General features: G+C 59.8%; 2 protein-coding genes across 3 annotated transcripts; one reads left to right on the top strand and one right to left on the bottom strand.

Annotated features, from left to right (window-relative positions):
* Window positions 1–413: 413 nt before the first annotated feature.
* On the top strand, window positions 414–8,847 carry AGXT (alanine--glyoxylate aminotransferase). The gene is made up of 11 exons (XM_008138468.3): window positions 414–644; window positions 736–928; window positions 2,092–2,156; window positions 2,692–2,792; window positions 3,706–3,776; window positions 4,619–4,703; window positions 5,693–5,788; window positions 6,469–6,538; window positions 7,485–7,580; window positions 8,112–8,240; window positions 8,740–8,847. The coding sequence occupies exons 1-11, from the start codon at window positions 414–416 to the stop codon at window positions 8,845–8,847; spliced, it is 1,245 nt and encodes a 414-aa protein (XP_008136690.2).
* Window positions 8,848–12,117: 3,270 nt separating this feature from the next.
* Window positions 12,118–21,870, bottom strand: MAB21L4 (mab-21 like 4). 2 transcript variants are annotated; one of them, XM_054722976.1, is made up of 6 exons: window positions 21,852–21,870; window positions 20,494–21,205; window positions 16,922–17,147; window positions 15,283–15,436; window positions 13,608–13,964; window positions 12,118–12,733 (listed from the first exon to the last, which is right to left on the bottom strand). In XM_054722976.1, the coding sequence occupies exons 2-6, from the start codon at window positions 20,999–21,001 to the stop codon at window positions 12,641–12,643; spliced, it is 1,338 nt and encodes a 445-aa protein (XP_054578951.1). In that variant the 5' UTR covers window positions 21,002–21,205; window positions 21,852–21,870; the 3' UTR covers window positions 12,118–12,640. The 2 variants fall into 2 exon arrangements, with proteins under 2 accessions (XP_054578951.1, XP_008136691.2); XM_008138469.3 differs by lacking the exon at window positions 21,852–21,870 and having other exon boundaries at window positions 20,494–21,423.
* Window positions 21,871–22,461: the final 591 nt, after the last annotated feature.

The raw sequence follows: 22,461 nt of genomic DNA, 5'->3' as shown, positions 1-22,461 counted from the left end.
CCTGGTCGAGTGTTTGCAGCACAGACTGTAAGCCCTGCCAGACCTGAAATATTTGCTCTCCGGTCCTTTAATAAAAACTTTGGGACCCCCTGAGCCCAGCACAAGCACTGGGCTGGGGAGCACCCCAGATGGCTGGGAGGAGCCGGAGAGAGGGTGCTGGGGGCGGAGGACGTCCAGGCTCTGTTTTCCATTGACTGGTCTCTGAAGGTGCCTCCTCCCTGCCAGGGGTTCAACATCCCAGCTGTCAGGCCCTGGCAGAAGGCTAAGCACTGACAAAGGGTCAGGTAACCACCACAAGCAGGCAGCGGGCAGCGGGCGGAGCTGGAGCGGGAGCCCATCCACAGGCCTCACCTCTGACACCGCCTGTGCGCCTGTGTGACAGGCACGCCGTCCAGCACGGGGCCAGCCGGGAAATGCTCCGCACTCTGACCTCTGCCAGTGTGGCCCTGGGGCCCCGGGTGGCAGGCTGGGTGCGCACCATGGCCTCGCACCAGCTGCTGGTGACCCCCCCAGAGGCCCTGCTCAAGCCCCTGTCAGTGCCCAGCCGGCTCCTGCTGGGGCCCGGCCCCTCCAACCTGGCTCCACGCGTCCTGGCGGCCGGGGGACTGCAGATGATCGGCCACATGCACAAGGAGATGTTCCAGGTGGGCTGTGGGGGCGGGTCAGTCCCTGAGCCGCCTCCTCACTGCAGGAGGGCCGGGAGCTGCGTCTGACCTGCACCCCCACCACCCCCAGATAATGGATGAGATCAAGCAAGGCATCCAGTACGTGTTCCAGACCAGGAACCGCCTCACACTGGCCGTCAGTGGCTCAGGGCACTGTGCCCTGGAGGCTGCCCTGTTCAACCTCCTGGAGCCTGGGGACTCCTTCCTGGTTGGGGTCAACGGCATTTGGGGACAGCGGGCAGCCGAGATCGGGGAGCGCATAGGTAAGGGATGGGGCAGAGGGTGGGGTGTGGCCCCCCCTCCACCCTTCCCCATCCTCCTGCCTCTGGCAGGATGCCTGGCAGCCCCCTCACCCCAGGTACCAACCTTGGCCCCTGCCCACCCCCCTCTGTGGTCACCTTCTGGCCAGTCTAGGTGTCAGGATGCTTGAGGGTCCCATCTCCCTGGTCTCCCAGAGTGGGGGACAGCTGTTTGTGGAGCGCATGGGTGGCACTGCAGGGAATCCTCCGTCTCAGCGCCCACAGCTCGCAGGGGTCCCCAGGGTCACCCCTGCTCTGCCTTAGGACAGGGTTTCAGAGGCTGAAGTCCCCCCTCAAAAGTCTCAGAAACAAACTCTTTCTGTGAAGCCACAAAATATGGAGGAATGGACAGCGTTTCACTTTCAGAGAAAATGTTCTTGAGAGACAAAGATCAAAAGCAGGAGTGAGCCCTGGGTTTAATGATTGATGGTGCATTTGGAAATCCTCCTGCATGGTCAGCTCCACACATGGCCGCACTGCATCAGTTAATAGACAACTTCCGACAGGTCAAGGGTTCCCAACCCCTCCCCTGGTCCCCTTTAGTGCACACACTGGTTGGGCAGAGGCCAGCACCTCAGCACCCACAATCCAGTGGCTCTGACTGCCCGCCCCCAGCCTTGGGCTCTCCCCTGAGCCTTGCATGGTCCTGGGGCCTCCTCATCTGCTGTGTATGGCTCTGGGGCTCGCTGTGTGCGGGGATGCAAGGCTGGGACAGAGGGAGCAGGACTAGGGCCTGTTTTCCTGGAGCCCCCTCCCTCATTCTTTCCTTCCTTCAGTCCTTCCTCTGCTGGGAAGGCACCGTCCACTGGGCCTTGCACAAATGCTTGTTTGTTTCCCTGGTGAGGAGTGCTGGGATGCCCAGCCTGGCTGGACTTGGGGAAGGCCGCCCGAGGAAGGGACAGCACAGCTGAGCCAGGCGCATTATTGCCCTGCGCACCCCAAAACCTCAGCTGACGAAGAGCAGCCTCACTGAGCACACCCCACTCTCCTCTCCTGTGCAGTGGCTGGGGCTGGGGTGGGTCCCTGCCCTCATGTGGCCTACTCAGCACAACGCTGTCCCAACAGTGGCTCCTGCCCTGTGTGCTGGGGCAGGGCTGGCTCTCTGCTCACTCTGCTCCTGCCCCCAGGAGCCCGCACGCACCCGATGATCAAGGACCCTGGAGGCCACTACACAAAGCAGGAGGTGGAGGAGGTACGACCCCGGGGAAGGGAGGGGACCGGTCAGCTGGGTGGGCTTGGGGCTGGGAGGCTGGGGCAGATGACTGCTCAGCACCACGTGACCCTCAGGTGATACCTGGGAGCAGGTGGGAAGCCTGATAGGTAGGGTTCTGCCTGGCAGGGAGACTGAGTCAGGAGCTCAGCAATTTGGGCAGGACCAGAGGGGCTGGAGGCAAGAGCTGGGGAGCAGAACAGGCCCTGACACCCCAGGCCCTGACCTGGGGACTCAGCTGACCTCATGAAGGTCCCAACAGACGGGCCAGAGGCTAAGGCCACTCTCCCTGGGTCTCTGGGAGGAAAGTCCCTCTCTTCCTGGAACAAGCCTCCTCCCAGAGTCGAGGCGTCGGCTCCCACATCAGCACATGTGCAGACCAGGAGGGTGCGCCAACCAGGGGAGGAAGGGAGTGCTTGGGGACACATCCTGCCCCATCTTCACCAGGAAAAGTCCTGCTGGGGGCACGAGCTGGCACTGGCTCTGCCCAAAGCTGTCACCTCTGTCCCCGACCCAGGGCCTGGCCCAGCACAAGCCAGTGCTGCTGTTCCTGACCCAGGGGGAGTCCTCCAGCGGCGTGCTGCAGCCCCTTGATGGCTATGGGGAGCTCTGCCACAGGTGAGCCTGCCCCATAGATGAGCCTGTCCCCACAGCTGAGCCTGTCCCCACAGGTGAACCTGTCCCCACAGCTGAGCCTGTCCCCACAGCTGAACCTGTCCCCACAGGTGAGCCTGTCCCCACAGCTGAGCCTGTCCCCACAGCTGAACCTGTCCCCATAGGTGAGCCTGTCCCCACAGCTGAACCTGTCCCCACAGGTGAGCCTGTCCCCACAGCTGAGCCTGTCCCCACAGGTGAGCCTGTCCCCACAGCTGAGCCTGTCCACTGTGTGCTCATCCACCCAAAGTTAAATCTTCTCCCCTCACCATATATTAGGACCCCCTTCACCCTCAGCCCCTTCCCTCTGGCAACCACCACACTGCTGTTTGTGTCCACAAGTTTCAGTTTTATATCCCACATAAGAGAGAAATCATATGGTTTTTAGCTTTTTCTGACTGACTTATTTCACTTAGTATAATATTCTCAAGGTCCATCCATGGTGTTGCAAATGGCAGTACTTCATCCTTTCTTATGGCTGAGCGGTATCCCACTGTGTACATGTACCACGTCTTCTCCATCCAGTCCTCTATCGCAGGACACTTGGGCTGTTCCCATGTCTTGGCCTTTTTTATAAGAAAACGTGGAGGTGGGGAAGAGGTAAAGCTTTGGCTTGGGCTGTTTCTGGACTCTGTCCTCCCGGGGCCCTGACCTTACCGTCAGCAGGCTGCTGGCAGAGGGAGGCCCAGGCTCATGCTGCGCGGTTCCTGGACCCCACACACACTTGGCGCTGAGCCCTCCGAGGCCCCAGGCACCCCAGGACCACAGGCCTCTTGGGCAGCCCTCACGCACCCCTGTATGGGGATCCCGGGGCCGGCGGGCAGGGCAGGGCAGGGAGCTGAAGTCCCTCCTGCTTCACTCTGCTGCCCTCCCCCAGGTACCAGTGCCTGCTCCTGGTGGACTCTGTGGCATCCCTGGGCGGGGCCCCCATCCACATGGATCAGCAAGGTAAGGGTGTGCCCCCGACACCCCAGCCAGCGAGGCTCCATGAACTGATCAACACCCATTGTTTCTGCTGGGCTACCAGGCGCTGGTGTGGGGGCAGGCGGGAGCTTCTCCGGAGTTCATCTGTGGGGAGGCGCTCAGACCCCCTGCAGGAGGGCTGGGAGGAGGTAGGGGACTGCGATGCCTCTGGGCGCGGTTCTTCAGTTTTCATTGATTACATGCACACACTCCACTGCACCCTTCTCCTCTTGGCAGACTTGGGCTTCTTTCCAGTTTTAGGCTCTTAGGAATAAGCTGTGAGAACATTCTCATTCAGGCCTGTGAGTGCACATTTGAAGCCATTCCTCTGGGCCCCACCGTCAGGGGATCATTAGGTGGGCACAGCTCAGATTTGCTCGGCCCTTTATCCTCAGAGCCCTGATATTCTTTGCTGCCGTCCAGAATGACAAGGCCTCCTCAGGTGATGGCATTGTAGGCTTTTTGTGACAGATTAGGGGGCCAGTACCCCACCGTGTGAAAAGAAAACCTCTTTCCCTCCTTTGCACTGTCCCCACTGCACTCACGCACTCGGACACCAGGCCATGGCTCTCCCCATACCAAGTGGACACTCATTGGGTGTCCCAAGCTCACTCCGCCTCAATGGGGACAGCATCAAGACTCCACAGGGTAGGACTGGCCCTGCACGGGTGTCTCTCTCACTCCAGATGCCAGTTGCATGATGGGTCCCCAGGTTACCCCAAACTGTCCGACTTGCCAGGTCCTGGGCTTCAGGGGCACCTGAGCTGGAATGACCCCACCCTGGGTGGGGCATGGCCCCTGGGAACACGTGTCCCTCCTCCCCACAGGCATCGATGTCTTGTACTCGGGTTCCCAGAAGGTCCTGAATTCCCCTCCGGGCACCGCACTCATCTCCTTCAGTGACAAGGCCAAGTGAGTGGCCCCTGGGGAGCGGGCTGGGTGTGCAGTGAGTCCAGATGGCCCCCAGGAGGGAGGGAAGGGTGCCTTGAGTCGTGCTCCGAGATGCCCCTAGAATGCTCGTCACCTACCCTAGACAGGTGCCCAGCCTGGACAGGGGTGCCAAAGCTCTGGTTCCCAGGGGGCAGGTGGCTGAACCTGGTGAGGGCCATAGGTGTGCAGCAATGGCCTGGCCAGACTGGCCTTCAAAAGACCCTTCTCGTAGAGCCTCAGCTTGTGTGTGGGATGCAGGACCTGGTGCTCAGAAGTTCTCCGGCCTCAAGCAAGAACAGGGCCCAGGGCCAGCCCCCGCTGCCGCCAGCCCTGGCTCAGCAGCTAGGATCTGAGGCAGGAGCTGCTCCCCGGGGCGGGCATGGGCCAGGCACAGGCCATCTTCGCTGGCTGCAATGTCCCCCCAATGTCCCCCACGTCCCCCGTGTCCAGCCCTAAACCAGGCCTGGGTGGTCTGGGGGAGGGGATAGGAGGTTGTCACCAGGTTAATGTTGGTGCCATTTACCAGAACAGAGACTATCTGGGGTGAGATCAGGAATTCTGTGTGGACAGGAAGTCTGAGATGACCGTGGGAGGGTCAAGGAGGCAGCGGGGTCTGAGTCCAGAGCTCGGGGAGAGGCCCAGTTTGCGAGGCCAATCTGGAGGTGCCCAGCCTGGGGATGAGGCTGCCTATAGGCCCTCAACTATACCCAGCTTCACAGACTATACCCCAGGAGAGGTGGGCCCCCAGCCTCAGTTTCCTCTTTGTCGTTTTCATGTGTTTGGACTCACCAATGCGGCCGTCCCCATGCGGCAGGGTCACACCCAAGTGGCAGAGGTGCAGGCCAAGCCCAAGGGCCAGCAAGGCTGGGCCTGTCCCAGGTCCCCACCTCTGAGGAACAGGAGGGCCTGGGGGATGGTCCCACAGGCGTCAGATGGATAGGTGGGCACTCAGGCTGGTTCTTCCTCCCCAGAAATAAGATCTACACCCGGAAGACGAAGCCCTACTCCTTCTACCTGGATATGAAGTGGCTGGCCAACATCTGGGGCTGCGACGACAAGCCCAGGATGTGAGGGCAGGGGTGGGCTGGGCTGGGTGTGCCTGAGGGGTGTGTGTGTATGTGGGTGACCTCTCACTACCCTCGGCCCTTCATCAGTCTTACTTTGTTTCAAGCTCCCCATCAATGCCTCCACCTACACTCCCCCATTTCTCCCTGGCCTGGGGGCTCAGGGCCACCCAAATGGCCCCCCACCACCCTTTCACAAATCCCTGTCCCCCTAAAAGTGTGGCAGTAGGTACTTTGGATCTGGCCACATCTCCCCATTTCTGGGCCTCAGTTTACCCATGTCTCAGAAGAAGGAGATGAACCCGGGGCTCTCTGTGAGGTGGCTTTGGCCATAACCCAAGGCGCCTTATGTCACACATGGGGACAGGGACACTGGGAATTGTGCCCTACCCAGCGGGCCCAGCGGGTGCAGTGTGGGTTCCTTGGGGCCACTGGGGCCCAGGGAGGCCAGTTGGGAAGTGGGAGCCAGCATGGGGCCTCTGTGCCTGACATCATCCCACTGAGGTGTGGCCAGTGCCCCTCTGAGCTCTGCTCCTGCAGATCCAGCTGCCCTTCCAGCTCTGAGTCCCTGGTTCCCACACTGGAAGGGAGCTGGCCCAGTTGACACAGAGCCTGACCCAACTGGGGCTGCCCGGCCCCAGCCCAGTGACGCTGGACCAAGCCCACCCATCCCCGTCTTCCAGGTACCACCACACGACCCCCGTCATAAGCTTGTTCAGCCTGAGAGAGAGCCTGGCCCTCATCGCAGAAGAGGTGAGGCGGGAGAGCACCAGCTGTGGGCCGGGGGTGGCCGGGGACAGAACCCAGGGCGGGTAGGTGCTGAGTGACACCGTCCGTGAGGGCCCAGCCAGCGGGAGGGGTCTTGAGGAGAGGCGAGGTGTGCAGAGGGAAGGGGTGGAGGGGCCCGGAGTGAGGCCAGGAGCCAGGTTTGTGAGTGTACACTGACCCAAGTTCAGCAGCCGGGCACTTTCCTGCAGCCACATGCAGCCCCCAGGCTGGGGTCAGGAGCCAGACAGGGACAGTGCTGGGACGACTGTCTACACAGGCTGGGCTGACTCGGCAGGGCACAGACAGGACACAGCTGCAGCACAGCCCTCCTTCACCGTCCTGACCTTCCCCCGGGGCCACGGCTGGCCCCCAGCCCAGGGGTCAGGAAGAGACCGGGCTGTGGGCGGCCTCTCCTCAAGGCTCAGTGCTGCGCTGGTCGCGCTTGCCCTCCTGTGTCCACTCATGAAGCCACCGCCCCAGGGCTGAGCTGGCATCGAGGAGGCAGAGGTCACCAGCCCCAGGCTGGGCCCTGTGTCACAGGGGGTGGCTCTGAAGGTGGGCTGGGTGTGAGGGTGTAGGGCAGGGAGAGGGTGGAGCCACATGGAACTTGGGTTGTGGTCAGTGTGCTGGGAAGACAGGGGGCAGTGTGTGACTGAGAAACCCCCTGCCCTCCCCGGGCCAGCCCCCCACCTGGACAAGGTGCTCTCGACTCACCTCCCCAGGGCTCCAGTGCTGGCTGGCCCCATCCCCCTCACCAGAGGTAGCCCCTGGCACAGAGCCATAGCCCCAAACCTGGGGGCTCAAGGAGACTCTCAAGGGGCTCAACGTCCCGGGCAGGCTTGGAGCCCCCCAGTCTGAAGCTGCCCCTCTGGATGGGAGTCTGCTTTCTCCTCCCCACCCACCTGCCTGCTGGTGCCCTCTCGCTGAGCAGGGCCTGGAGAACAGCTGGCGACGGCACCGGGACGTCACCGCTTACCTGCACGGGCGCCTTCAAGGGCTGGGCCTGCAGCTCTTCGTGAAGGATCCCGTAAGGAGGGCAGGGCCAGGGGTCCGGGGAGGGGAGGGTGGCTCTGCCCCATGGGGGTCTGAGGAGGGGGACAGCTCCTGCCCAGTTCCCTCTATATGGACGCAGGTTCCTGTGGTTCTGGGGGTTGGGGACAATCCTGGGGGGCCATCCCTATCAAGGTCATGGCTCTCTGGCCTCTGAATCTCAGTCTCCCCCAAAGCCCCTCCACCTGGAATAGTTATGGGGGATCCCTGACCTGGAAGATTCCCATCGGCCTCCAGAGCCCAACCAGTCATGGGCTTTGACTGGGGGGAAGGTCAGCTGAATGAGCCAGGCACCCCAAGTGTCAGCAGGCAACTGAAGCCCCCCTGACACAGGGTGGGTGTGACCTGCTTGAGGGAACAGCCATATGGAAGCACTTGGGGGTTGAGCAGCAGCCTGCGACACCCCAGTTTTCCCCCAGCCCCACCTGTTCCTCTGAAGCCCAAGGCCAGGGCGGGTGGGGCTGGCCCGGAGCCGTCAGGATGGTGCTGAGCCAGGCCTGTCCTGCAGGCGCTCCGGCTGCCCACCGTCACCACGATTGCCGTGCCTGCTGGCTACGACTGGAGAGACATCGTCAAGTACCTCATGGACCACTTCTCCATCGAAATCACGGGCGGCCTTGGGCCCTCCTTGGGGAAGGTGAGGGGTGGCCATACCTACCACAGAAACTAGGTTCACCCCCACATGGAGCATGGCTGTGCCTGGGTCCAGGCTGAGGTCGGCAGTCATCCAAGGACCCAGGACAGCGGGGGTGTCCGGAAGGGAACATCTTTCTCCAAACCCCAGGGATTTGTGCCGGGGAATCTGGGCCCTTCTTCCCCAATTCCACCCAGAATGTCCTTCCTCCCCTCTGTGGGGCAGAGCAGGCAGGAGGCCCTGTGCCCAGGTCCAGCTGTGCCCACTGAGAGGGTGCTTCTGAGTGGCCTTCTCTGACCGCCACCCTGGATACCCTTCTCGAGCCCTGTGGGCCCTGCCTGGGTGTGGGAGCTCCCTGTGTGACTGGAGGAAGCTCTGGCTTCCCTGTGTACCCTGGGTGGGAGTCCCCTCATTGGGAGCCCACCTGGCTCTGTCCAGACCTCAGCCAGGGCCAGGTGAGGTCCTGGGTGGAGGATGATGTCTCGCCGCCCTTGCCCCCCAGGTGCTGCGGATCGGCCTCCTGGGCTACAACGCCACCCGGGAGAACGTGGACCGAGTGATTGAGGCCCTGCAGGAGGCCCTGCAGCACTGCCCCCGGAACAAGCTATGACTTGGGCACCCGGCCATGCCCTTGGGCCCCGGGGCAGGATAGGTCACTGCCCCAGCCCCAAGTGGCCCTTCTCCTTCCTAGTAGAACTCCCTGGAAATGGCCCTTAGGGCTCAGGATCCTCAGCTCCCCCCAAATGAGCTGCAGTCCCCAGGTCACTGGCCTTCTGAGAACACTCAATAAAGAACCGGTGGTCACCTGTCCTCACTGTGCGGGCTGGGCTGCGGAAGAGTCTGGCAGGAAGGCACTGCTGCCCCCTGACTGCCCCTTTGTTGGGGGAGCTCACGGCAGATCCTCACTTAGGGCTTCCCTGGGGCTAGAAGATGGGGTGTGTAGGGACCCCAGATCTCACATCTGCAAAACACATGGCCACACACTGCCTCCAGGGGAACCCACAGCCTCAGGTGATCCGTGACCTGAGTTGAGGGTGAAGGCAGAATGTGCCTGGAGCACACAGCTGGGACCTGAGCCTGGAGACCTGGCCCGCAGGCCAGCACAGGCACCGAGATGGGAGGGCCTCTGCCCGGCCGCCACCAGACCCTCCAATGTGCAGCTGAGGGTGGCCTGGAGCCCCGGCCTCCCCACTCCTTGGTTTGGCTCTCTCGGACCTTCTGTCCATACGCTCTGCCCTCACTTGGGCTGAGCCCCCTCAGCCTCTCCCTAATTTGAAGTTTCTGACCTACTAACCTACTCTGCCCTACTCTGGACCAGGGTATGCTCTGGGCAGTCAGAGCCATGCCCACATTTCCAGGTCCTCACTGGTCCTAAGATCCCCTAGGAGGGAGGCCGGACAGGGTAGACTCCCCAGTCCAGTGCAGTCCTGTCTTTGTGTATGGAAGGGGTCAGCCTGGCTCTGCTCCTGTCACTCACCCAGGGCACTGGGGTAGTTCCCTGAGCAGATCAGAGGCCACCCATCCCCAGTGCTCGGCACTAGTAGGACACTCACATGATAGCTATGGTCAGCACAGGACCTGGGAGGGCCAGAGGGTCTGAAGTCCAGAAAGCAAAGGTAGGGATGGGTGCTTTTCCAGAAGAGGCCAGAAAGTTTGGGGGCCCGAACAGGGCCATGCAGGTCACCTTCAAGACTTTGTCCTTTGTCCTGAGAGCAGCCCTGTCTTGGTTGGGCTTCCCCAGAAGCAGACAAGCACCATCCAGTGGCAGGTCCCCTGAGCTCCCCATCCAGTCAGTGCCCCACCTCCCACTGATTTCCATCACCACCGATCACTATTGTGACTGGAGTTCATATAAATGGAACCACACCGTATATTCTCTAGCCTGCCTGCTTCTTTCCCTTAGCACTTTGTTGCTGTGGGAATGCGGTGAGTCTTTGTTGCTGGGTACTATGGCATTGCATGGATATATCAAAATTGGTGCATCACCTGCTGCTGATGGACCTCTGGGTGACTTCCAACAGGGGGCTATTATGAATACTGAGGTAATGGCCATTCTTAGCTAGGCTTTATGTGGACACCTATTCATTTCTCTTGGGTAAATACCAAGAGTGGAATTATGGGTCACACGGTAAGGACAGGTTTAACTTTGTAAGCCCTGCTCCCAAGTCCTCAGAGGTGGTTGCAACGTTTTACATTCTCACCGGAGTGGAGGAGAGTTCCTGTTGCTCCACATCCTCACCATCACTTGGCGTTGTCTCCCACCACCCGCCCCGCCCCGCCCCCCCCCCCGCCCCCGAGTGAGTGTGAAATTGAATCTACTTTGATTTTATTATGCATTTCCCTGATGATTGATGGTGTTGAGCATCTTTTCATGTGTTTATTGGCCATTCATGCATTTCCTTTTGAGGAGTGTCAGCCCAAGGGTTTTGCTCACATTATTTGACTTTCATCTTCTTTTTTTTTTGCTGCGAAATCAGGAAATTACTTTTATTGTATTGTCTTCAAGGAAGCTGTCTACTTTTGCGATCACCAGCTCGCTCCAAGGTTTTGGATGGTAGTTGTCTACTTATGTATGACACCTATCTATGTAGGTGTCACATAGATAATTCCTAAGAATCTTCTGATTTTCATCTTCTTATTGTCAACTTGTGATAGTTATTCGATAGGTTCTGGATACTGTCAGACACGTTGCTATGAGAATTTTCTCCTATTCTGTGGCTTACCTGCACTCATATTGTGTCTTTCAAAGAGCAGATATTTTAAATGTTGATGAAGCACACGTGTTTTCTTTTATGGTCTGTGCTGTTTGAATGCTGTCCAGGAAACATTTGCCTACTTTGTGACCCTAAAGATATCTTACTATGTTTTTTCTAGAAACACTGGTGTCAGCTTTGATGTGTAGGTTTATGATCCACGCCATATTAATTTTGAGATGGAGTGGAGAGGGGGTCAAGGTACAATTCATCCACCCTGATCAGACTTTCCTTCCCCATCTAATTAGAGGATTTGACCACTTTGTCGGCTGACCACATGCATAGGTCTGCTCTGGTCTCTCCATTCTGTGTTGTTGTATTTAGTTATCCTCACGTTAGCGCCACACTGTCTTAATTACTGCAGCTTCATAGTAGGTCTGAAGTCAGGTGGTTCGAATCCTCCAATTTTGTTATTTCAAAATTGTTTCTCCTGTCCTAGAGCCTTTGAATTTCTACGTAAATTCTAGAATTGTCTTGTTTAGAGTGTGTTGGAGTTTTGATGGAATGGCACTAAATCTAGGTATCAAGTTACGTACAATGGAAAGCATCAAAATATTCTAAATTTTTAATTTAAAAATTCTAAAGACCTAAACATTAATTTGGATCGCTTGAGATTATATGTAGTGCTGTTTCTAGTTTTCAGTGTGGAAGTCTCACTAGCCTTTGTTAGATATATTTGTGCGTGTGTGATATTTTTATGCTATTGTTAGTGGTATTGTTAATTTTTTTTCCAGTCGTTTCCTTGTAATATATAGAAATACAGTTCATTTTTCTCTATTAACCTTGTATCTCTCGACTTGTTAAATTAACAAGTCTGGTAGTTTCTCTGTGAATTCCTTAGGGTTTTCTATGTAAATAATCAAGTTGTCTGTGAATAATGACAGTTTTACTTCTTCTTTTCCAATATTCATGCCTTTTACTTATGTTTTCCTGCCTCATTGCAAGGAGCTGTAACACAGAGCTCGTGGTGGCCTGGGTTCCCGTGGCCGGGGCTCATCCTCCGCTGGGGCCCCACGTCGTGCAGACACTGTGCTTTGAACAGTGAACTATTGTTCTCTGCTGCAGAGCCTCAGCTTCTACACTAGGGTTTTCCAGAGTCGCTGCATGGTGCCCGTTCTCCCTCGGGACCCCAGCCCATGAACCTGCTGGACAGCCAGTCTGTGCTTTGACCCACTCAGAACTCACCGTCTCCGAGCCATCCAGCAAATGGACCTTCCCAAGGTCCATTTCCAAAATCCAGTGAGGCTGCAGGCCCCATCCTTGTGCTTGTGGTAGGTGGGCAGGTACAAGAACTCTTGCTATTCCTTGGGGGTACATTAATTTATTCAAGATCAGACACATAGTATTTCACCTCACAGAATAGCATTTGATACAGACGGGACGAGTCCTCGAGGTCCAGGCACTCAGTTTTCTGAGTCTTGACGGCACCATGCAGGTGGATGGACACAGGAAGCACACGCCCCTCACCCCTGGAGACGAGGCAGCTGCTCCCAGGAGGCCCGCTGTCCTGCACTCTTAGACTCCCATGAGGCCACCGCCCCGGACAAAGTCCCTCCACGACCCACCACCTGCCTCAAGGTGAAGGTCTTCTGCCCGTGTCCCAGGAGCCTCTGTGGGGCAGTGTAGCAGCGGCAGAGCCCAGGCGCCCACTCAGCTGTCCTCGCCGCCCAGGGACTTGGTCTTCCGGAATATGCTCTGCATGGCGGAGATCCGGTCCTTATCCTGGATGTGGAAGACCTGGAACTGCGGGCGGGGCGGGGACAGAGGGGTCACAGAGACATCTGGGAGCACACCACTGAGCCCCAGACACAGCATGGGACAAGATCTGGCCCTGACCACTGGGCTTCCTGCCTCTGGGTCTCACCTGGACAGTCCTCCCTGCAGCTGGACCTGCCTAGGCCCCCTCCCCCAGGGCCTTCCTCACACCCCGGTGTCCCTGGATGGCCTGACACCAAGGAGGCCTGGGCAGGTGCTTGCTGAGGCCTGAATGTGGGTTACCCCTCCCACTACCATCACTCCATGTCTCTGGGTGTACCCTGGAAGGGGACATGTTGGCTCTTTGGCATGAAGGTGGGGGTGGCCCTTGGGGGAGGAGAAGGAGGGGGCTCCCAGGGATGGAGGAAGGAAGGGTCAGCAGAGCTGGTGGAACCTTGGGGCTTGAGAGGGGCAGCTGGTAGAGCAGACAGGCACCCCCTAAATGCCAAGGGACATGACATGGAACTGCTGGGTCCAGGGAACCTGCCAATGAGGCCCACAGAGGCCACACCCCTTCAGGAGGACTGGAGCCCAGTGTAGCTGCTGGGGCTCTGAGTGCTCTCACTGTGGGTTTGGGTGGTTCTGGGGGGAACAGGGTCAGGCTGGGACATGCTTCCCTAGTTCCGAGACAGCAGTCCTGGGCCTGTGGAGCCACTGGTGGGCAGGGGGCAATCATGGCCTATTTGACCCCAATGTCACATCCTTTCCTGACAGAAGCTGTCTAGAGGCTTGACCTGACCAACCTCCTTGCTCAAGCTCCTGACCCTGAGCAGAGGGGGCGGGGGGGCAGGGTGACCAGGACTCATCCCCACCACACGTGACCCTGGGTCTGCCCAAGGCCCCCTCAGCTGTCTGTGCCCACCTTGTCCAGCAGGACATCAAAATAGGCGGTGGCCCAGTAGGTGGGGTCGCTGGCGGGCAGCTGCAGGAGCGCCTTGACCCCGTGGCCGATGCGCGGCGGGGGGCTGCGGCCCAGGTGGGTGACGTGGATGCGCAGGGACGCCTCAGGCTGGCTGGCGAAGTGCTCCACGCGCTGGTAGAGGGCATTGAGGTCCAGGCTGGTGTCCTGCAGCAGGTTGTGCTCGGGGTGGAGGAAGTGGGGCAGGTTCCTGGTGGCCAAGCAGCACAGCAGCACCACGAGCAGGCGGTACACAGCGCCCTGCAGCTCCGCCCAGTCCTCGGGCGCCGGGAAGAGCACCGAGGCCCAGAGCAGCACAGCCTTTGGGAAGACAGTGGGTCAGGCCCCGGGGACGGCACGTGGACGGACCCTCCAGCCCTCCCCCTCCCCCCACCCCGAAGCTCCCTGCCCACAGGCACTTTCCCCCACTCTTTATGGCTCCCCTGGGTGCCCCAGAGTGAGTCCTCGACCCTCCCCACCAGCTGTGCCCACCATGGTGCCTCCTTTGACTCCTGGGGGCGGGAGGGCACTGCAGCTGAGCAGGTCCCCACCCTGCCTCCTCTCCATGCCTCCATGGCACCCCGACGCCAGCCACCAAGATCCTTCTGAGGGGATGTGAGGCTCCTACCATCCTCTGGCCCTTTCCGCACGCCCCACTCCCACTGAACTCCTACTCATGCCCTATAGCTCCACCCTAAGGGCCCCACTCCATGACATTCCCTGCCCTAGTCTGTGTGCCCAGGACACCTGGGCCCAGAATATGTCTGAAAGCCACAATTAGACTTACCTGGCTGCCCTCCCACCCCTGGCCCTGAGTCCCCCTCTCCTTTTTCTTTACATACCCCTCTGCCGTCCCATTACCCCTACTTCACTGCAGGAGCCACCCTGTGTCAGACTCCAAAGGACCCCCTCAGAAGTTGGCACCCCCTCAGGGGGTGGATGGAGTTCTGAGAGGGACAGTGAGTGGCTTGAGATCACATGGGGACTCCTGGTAGTTTCTTCTGCACCAGGTTGGACCACACCTCTTAACCCCCGACCCGTGTTATGGAGCAGCATTCCAAGGCCTCGCACTGCCCACTCTGGGCAGAGACCCCAAGACTCCATGGCCCCATCCACTTCCCCTGAACCGCCCTGTGAGCTCCTGCCCCTGCTTGTCCAGCGCCCGGCAGTACCCAGCCCTAGGAGGACACGGTTCCAGTGCTGTCACGGAGCCACTGGGCAGCAGAGGAGGGGTGCCAGGGCTGGGCTGGCTCCACTCAGAGAGGGAGCCCCGGCCGGTAACATTCACAGACTCCAGGCCGGAGGACAGGCGCCTCCCAGGGCTGACATGAGCTTGGGGGCAGGCTGGCTGTGTGCCACCCAACCCAAAGGGCCAGGAGAACCCCCGGGGTCACCAGCTCTGGGATGGCAAAGGCGGGTCTGGGGTGCCACCGCACTCAGCAGCCAGATGTCACTTGTGAGCCTGGGCCTCTGGGAACCCGGCAAGGCCTCAGAGGCCTCTGACTCAGAGCTTGCTCCAGGCTGTGCATTGGTCAGAGCCGGCCCAAGGGTCCAACGTGGGGTCCCCTGCCCTGGGCCCCTGGTTATAGACAAAGGCCCAGCGGAGTGGGAACAGGGCTCCTACGCCCCCGACACGTACCTTCAGGTGGTCAAAGGTCAGGCCGGGGCTCTGGCCGCTGTCGCACCAGCTCTCATGGTTGACCCGGTCCAGGATGGAGAGGCTGTCCAGGCGGTGGCCCGGCAGGGAGCCCAGCGCACTAAGCAGCCTGGTGAGCAGGTAGTCCATGGAGACCCTGGGGGCCCAGACAGACACACCACTCGTGGTCAGCATCTCGGCCTCGGTCAGGTGTCGTGGCTCCCTGCATCCACAGCTTACCCCCAGAAAGGAAAGCCTCCCCAGGATAGGCAGCTCCTGAGCCCCAGGGGACAGCCCAGGCCTTGGCAAAGGCAGGCGGGGTGCACGAAGCCAGGCTTCATGCAGTTTCAGGAACGGCCTGCAGAGGTCGCTGTCCAGTGTGAAGTGTCTGGTTTACACATAGACCCAGAGCACGGAGGGACATGGGGAGCCTTTGGGCTAGCCAAGCCTTTTTATGGGGCCTGGAAGGTGCCACTCTCAGCAGCCCAGGGTGGAGCAGCTGAGGCTTCTGGTCCCTGGCAGGGGTGTGGGAGGAGCCGCCCCAGCCTGGCAGGTATGATGTCTTCCTTCCATGCCCCACTCTGGCAGCTTCAGACCACAAAGGGGCTCAGAATCCTGCCCCCAGCAGTGCCCACAGCACAGGGCACACCAGAGGCACTAGCTGTGTGCTTGCTGGGTGAGCGAGGGTGGGACCTGGGCATGGTGCCCTCAGGGTCCCCACTCTATGTGCAGTCTCAACACTGGATGGTCAACTGCCCCCTGAGTCTGTGGTGGACAGGGCACAGGAAAGGCCATTTACTTGCAAAAAATGACTGCTCGGCCCAGCCCTTCCCCTTTCTCGGCAGCCAGCGTCATCACCCGCCTGAACACAGCCCCTGCTCTGTGCAAAGATGGGCCAGGTGGGTGGGGTGGCTCCCAGGTGCTCTACTGAGCCTTTCTGAGCAGCAGAAAACCACAAAAAGGCATCACCAGCTTTACCAACATCACCCACCTGCACACTTCACCCCCGACATGAGAGCTGGCAGGGGGTCACCCTGGCCAAATCATAGTGGCCTGTGTGCCAGCTGCAGTTAAGCAGAGTAGATCCCAATGGTGTTCGCCAGGCCCTGGTGTGGGGTCTGCAGGGAGCTCAGCCTCTGCCCTGTTTCCCCCCCCTTCCCTCCCTCCCTCCCTCCCTCCCACAGAACCTTCCCAGGCTCCCTTCCCAGCAGATGCCACCCCACAACCCCCTGCGAGATTGCTGGGCTCCTCAGCCAGGCCAGGGAGAGGACATCACAACTAAATACCTTGGGTGCAGGACTCCTGGGAGCGGGGACACGAATCTGGAAGAGCAGCCCAGATGGAGTGAAGCCCCAGTGCTAATTTGTCTCATTAGATCCTGACCACCCTCCCGCTGCTCCTGGAACCTGCCGGGACCCTGGACAAGCCTCCTGTCCGCTTCGCTGCTTTCCCGCACCGGGCTGGTCATGAAGGGTTCCACCACACAGCCCACTCCCCAAAGCTCGGGGTCACGGGGGGAGGTATCCTGAATTCCCCTGACAGTCCTGTAACCTCTGTGTGGTAGGGATGTCCATGGAGCAGCGGGGGTGATTCCTTCCTGCCCACTCCCCAGGACCCCACTGACCCAGGAGGTGCCTCCTACCTCCAGAGCTGGACGCTGGCGGGCACCAGGGCCACCTCTTGGCTGATGATCCTTTTCAAGCTGCCTTCAGGGAACCCGGGCGCCCGCTGGGCCCCCTCCAGGACAGGCACCCTGTGCTTCCACCGCACCGCAGGCACCACGTTGAAGCGGATTGTCCTCCAGCCACTGGACACCAGCAGCGACAGGCGTAGCTCCTCCTCCCGCAGGCTGTCCGCCTTCAGAGAACCTGCAATGGCCGCCCTGCTGGCCCCTCATCCGTGCCTAACCCTGCCTTCCCAAGACTCTCCTCAGGCCTCACCTGCAGCCCTGTCGGCCCCACCCAGGCCCACACCTGCAGGCCCCTCCATCCCCCAACACCGGTATCAACCCAGAACCTCAGCCAGGCGTGGGGCTGGCACAGCAGGTGCCTGCACAACTGTTATGGGCAGAATTGTGTCCCCTAAAACTCAGGTGTGGAAGCCCTAACCCCCCAGCAGCTCAGACTGTGATTGTATTTGGAGATGGGGGTCTTTAAAAAGGTGAAGCAAAATGAGGCCATCAGGATGGGTGCTAATCTGATACGTCTGGTCCTTATGGAAGAGATGTCAGGGAATCCCACCCAAAGAAGAGGCCATGTGAGGACTGGCCAGAGGCCTCAGGAGAAACCAACCCTGCCCACACCGTGGCCTTGGACTTCCAGCCTGAGGACTGAGAACCTAAATTTAAGTTGTTTTAGCGCCTGGCTGTGGTATCTGTTCCCACAACCCAGCCGGCTGACTCATGTCGTGAGGATGCAGTCAGCTCTGGAGTTTGCAGCCTCCACGATGACAGCAGCACCTGCACTGAGGCTTCGCCATGGGCACCTCCCAGGCCCTCCTGACCCGGGCTCTGTTCCACCCCATGGCCATGACCCCTGCAGCCCTCTCTGCTGGAGGAGGGGCAGCAGCAGCTGGGCCAGGAGAGGCCACCACCCCAAGAGGAGCAGTTCTGCCCCAGGGCAGGGCCCTCGGCCAGTGGTCCTGGCCACTGCCCCATTGGTTGGGTCCAAGGGCCCCACTGGCCCAACTGCCGGGGACACTAAGGTGGCTCTGAGACCTGGCCCCTCTCTCAAGGAGGAAGGTCAGGAAGGGTCTCTAACACTTCTCTCTGAGTGGCTTGTCTGCCGGCTCAGACACCCCTCACGGGAGGGGCTGGGAAGTGAAGGACAGGTCTGCTCAGAAGGGAATGAGCAATGCCCCTGAAGACCTAGGGTTTGGAGGAGCAGACTTGGTGCCCAGTGTCCAGGAGGCCCTCCCTGAAGGCTGACAGTGGACAAGCCTGGCTGCCCTAAATTCCACTGACATCTGGTGGGTAGGGGAGACAGAACATTCCAGCAGAAATGCTTCCCGATCCCCTTCCCACTCAGGCCCCATGGGGCTCAGCCCAGAGCCTGCTCCCCTACACAGAGTCCCCAGACCACCCAGAAGGGACGTTCCATGGGGTCATGGGACTGGGGCTCAGGAGGTGGGGGATACTGGGCACACTGGCCTTCTCCCTCAGTTGTCCTTCCCCCTGTCCTACAGCAGACACAGTCTGCCCTGAGAGTCCAGGGCCTTGGGTGGTCCTCCAGAAAGGAACCAGAACCCCATATGTATACTCCTCCTCCTAATCTCCTGCAGGGCAGCTCTTGGGTAACCTCCTGGGACCCAGCCCAGGGCTGGTCCTGTCCCTGACACCTGGGCTACTCCATCCCCTGAATGGGCCTCAGTTTTCCCATCAGTTAAAGGGAGAGAGGGGTTCAGTGATCCCCAGTCCCTCCCTTTTAGCATTTGAGGCACCTGTTAGGCAAAGCCACAGGTGACTTCACTTCCTTAGCTACCACTGGTCACACATTTTGTCCATGAAATGGTGGCTTGGAAGGTAGCCAGCCACACCTGCCACTCATCCCAGCCACTCCCCCCAGTCTGGCCTGGTGTCACAGTTCCCAGGGGCTCCCAGGGCGGGGGGTGGGGTGGGGTGGACAGCCTGAACCTAGTCACCTGCAGCTCACACTTCCTTTTAAGGAAGGTGTCAGGAAGCAATGCTAGGAATTTCCCTTCATGCAGGTGGCCAGCCCCTGGGTGTGGCTGCCTTCTCAGCCAGGAGGAGGGGACCTGGGGAAGGTGAGGAGGGGCCTGGCAGCCTAGAATGTGCCTGAAGGACCCCGGGCTGGGCAGAGCCTTGTGCTCAACCAATTGGTGGGTCTGTCCCCTAGGCAGGACAGAGGGCCTGAAGGTGACAGGACCAGGTGGGAACAGCCAGGCTAGGTCTCAGAAAGGCCTTGCCGGAGCTGCCTTCGATAATTGGAAGGTTCAGAGATGGTCAGCTAAGATGTCTGCAGGCTGGGCTTTAGGAGCAGCTAATGACAGGCCCGGCACCCTGTGAGGGCAGTGTCCGTCATCAGCCCCAAGATGGGGGTCAACTGCCCAGGTCACCAGCCAGGTCTGGGGAGGGGCTGGAATGGGGAGCCACCCCTCCTGTGTTACAAGTCTATCCAGAAGCCTGGCCTCTTCTGAGTCTTTATGTTGGCATGGAGAAGGATGCCCAGCTTCCCTAGAACCCACAGGAAGAAGGTTGGTCCTATGGGCTGCCCAGGTGGCTAAGGTGACCATGTCACCAGGTGGGCCAGAGCCTGGATTGCAGCCAGACCTGGGCTCCACACCTGGGCAGTCTGGGGCAGGTCACCGTCCCTCAGGGGTCTGACCATCCCCACTCACTGATCTCATGGCAGATGTGAGGGCCAGACTAATACCAGGTGGCAGCCACCCCACGCGTACCTATCCCTCCCAAGGAGGCAGGACATTCTGTTTCAGTCCCTAATTGCCTGCCAGGACAACCTGATGTCTTTTTCCTGACCCCCAGGAAGATGGACTGTCCTGGGCCCTGCAGAACCCGCACCTGTACTTCTAACCCCTCACAGTCCTGGGGGGAGGGGAGCCTGCCACTCCTGGCCCTGTCCACCTTGAGTGGGCCACCATCCAGACCACATCAACAAGGCACCAGAGGAGAGACTGAGGCCAGACCCCTGGCTCATCTGACGGTACCTGCCACAGATCCCACTTGGGGTCCAAGACATCAAATAGCAACTGGGTCATAAGTTGAACCAGTCCTGTGCACACATGTGCATGTATGCACACACCCACACTCACATGTGTGCATGCTCACACACGTACATACATTCACAATCCCACAGTCACACACACACACACACACACACACCACACACACACACACAGTGTCCTGTCCCAGTGCAATGTGACCTGAGGCTGGAAGTGAGGATAGCTGGGAGGACTGACAACACAACTGCATCAGGGACCCTCCTGAAGCAGATCAGCTGGAAAACAGCACACCTGTCATAGATTCCAGCCGCTTACAAAGTAGCATCCATTAAAACATTACTATCAAAATCACCATGTAAAACTCAAATAACATGAAACATGTCTTCTTAGAACTCAGAGCGATGTCCCCCAACTCGTGTGCCCCTGACACACACACTGAGCACTCACACAGGTGTGCGTGCACTCACCACCATCACACGTATGGACTCATGCATGCACAGAGAGCTTGCCCACTACCTGGCGTGATGAGGCCATGGTGCTTGCAGTGCACGATGGCAGCCACCAGAAGGTCCTTGAGGACGTGCAGGACCTTGCTGGGCACAATGTGGCCGCAGCACTTGGTGCTGCTGTTCAAGGAGGCGGTGAAGACGTCGTCAGTCACCCACTGCTCCAAGCCGGCCCCTTCTCTAGGGACACCCAGGCGGCAGGTCACGGGGCCATCGCCCATCTCGCTGGCCCCTGGTTCCTCACTCAGGAGGGCTTCAGCGTCCACCCTCAGGGGCACCTCCATGTCCACTGGGCTGTCCGAGGAGCGCAGGGCAAACTGCAAGGCCTCCAGGTCTCGGGAGTAATCCACAAGGAAGCGGGGGTCCTGGGCATGCACGCGCTCCAGCACGGTGAGTAGCACGTTCTCTGCACGTTGGTAGTCCTGCGCCCGGGACGCCTCCCGGGAGCGGATGGCCTGCAGGTAGTGGTGCCACAGGGGCACCTGCACGGCCATGGCTGGGGCCAGGGCAGAGGACATCGCCCTGGAGGGGCTGTACCGAAGACCGAAGACCCGGAGGAGGCACCTGCCCAGGTGAGGAGCAGGTCCACAGGTGGGGCGCCAGCTCCCCGCAGAGCAGAATTCCAGAGTGGTGTGGGGTGCAGCAGGTTAAATAGCTGAACTTGGCCCAAGCCTTTGAAGTGAGGGTGAGTCAGTCATCAACAATTAGGAATGCCGCAGGAGCTGGCAGAGAGGGGGGCCTGGTTACGGGGGAGGGGCCTCACTGGGCTCCTCCCTCTCTCACACTGCCTCAGCCTCTAGGCCCAAGGCACATTCAGGCTGAGACTCCCGCCCTCCTGGGCCTGCCTTCCCCTCCCCTCCCAGCTACTGTGCTGTCCCTGGAGGTGGGGGGCCTGTTTTTGTTCCCCCTCCCACCCTTATCCCAGTAGCAGCAGCCTCAGGGTCTCTGTGACATCACCCCCCAACCACCACCACTAGATTGGCATTTGGACAAAAGACATCCCCCTTTGCTGAGATGTGAAAGGTGAGGCAGGGCGGTGGCTGCCCAAGACCCTGAGAGTGGGGGCCAGTCTCTGGGCCACCACCTCCCAACCGTCTCTCTCTCGGAGGCATCCTGAAAGCAACCAGCCTCAGGCCAGAGCTGGGGACTGCATTTCCATGGTAACCTGAGCATTTTCTCAGGCACCTGTGCCCTCACCCTTGAAGCTGGGAACTTCGAACTTGGTACCCATCAAAGTCCAGGTGTGAATCCTGCCCCTTCCTCCTGCAAGGCCTGGGTCCAGTGCCCCCTGATGCCCACCACCAGCTTGGGCCCTCAAGTTGCCTGACCCCCACCCCACCTGGCCTTCAGCTTGAGAGGAGTACCCACCTGGGCCTGGAGCTGGAGTGAGTCTGGTTCTAGGGGAAGTCTCCTTGGCTCCACCTCTTGGGGCTGAAAAGCCCTGCCCTGCCAGTCCCTCCAGCACCTGTGCTGGGCACCCTGCCCAGCCCAACTGCCTCTCTGCTCACGGCTGAGCAAGTTCCAACCAGCGGGTGGGAGCCGCCCCTGTGACCCTTGGCCCCTCCGGGCTGGCTGTGTGCATCAGGTACCCCCCGCTGTAGCGTCTGTAAACAGCAAACGTGGAGATGGCTCCATGGAGAAGGCCGACAGCTATCGCAAACATGCCCCCCTCCCCGCACCCCCTCCCTGCCGCAGCCCACCCGGGAGCTGTGCGCCTGAGTCAGATTGTGTGCCTGAGTCAGAGCTGTGGGCAGAACCAGGATCCAAGGCACTCACTTCCTGGTGCTTGGAAGCCCTTCTGTGGAGCTGCAGCCCCAGTGAATGGGTCTCTGCTCCCATGCCTCCTAGGATGGGGAGCTCCCCACCTGACCCGGGGAGCCCATGACACAATCAAACAAGACCGATTTCCCTCCTCACACCTGGCCCAGCCCTGTCCTTGGGGATTGCCCAGAGCACTTCTGCCCCTCGCCCAGGGCTG

This window comes from Eptesicus fuscus, chromosome 11 (genome assembly GCF_027574615.1).
Source record: "Eptesicus fuscus isolate TK198812 chromosome 11, DD_ASM_mEF_20220401, whole genome shotgun sequence".
Lineage (NCBI taxonomy): Eukaryota > Metazoa > Chordata > Mammalia > Chiroptera > Vespertilionidae > Eptesicus > Eptesicus fuscus.
Note: the sequence above shows the minus strand (reverse complement) of the source record. Positions and strands in the feature narration are given on the sequence as shown.

Bases quoted from the DNA above. Each gene is read 5' to 3' on its own strand.
- MAB21L4 (XM_054722976.1), bottom strand. From the start codon at position 21,001: ATGTCCTCTGCCCTGGCCCCAGCCATGGCCGTGCAGGTGCCCCTGTGG. The intron at 17,148-20,493 runs GTAGTGGGCAAG...CGGCCATTGCAG, and splicing joins CCATGGCCTCATCACGCCAG to GTTCTCTGAAGGCGGACAGC. The intron at 15,437-16,921 runs GTAGGAGGCACC...CTGGGCCCCCAG, and splicing joins GCCAGCGTCCAGCTCTGGAG to GGTCTCCATGGACTACCTGC.
- AGXT (XM_008138468.3), top strand. From the start codon at position 414: ATGCTCCGCACTCTGACCTCTGCCAGTGTGGCCCTGGGGCCCCGGGTG. The intron at 645-735 runs GTGGGCTGTGGG...CACCACCCCCAG, and splicing joins TGCACAAGGAGATGTTCCAG to ATAATGGATGAGATCAAGCA. The intron at 2,793-3,705 runs GTGAGCCTGCCC...GCCCTCCCCCAG, and splicing joins TATGGGGAGCTCTGCCACAG to GTACCAGTGCCTGCTCCTGG.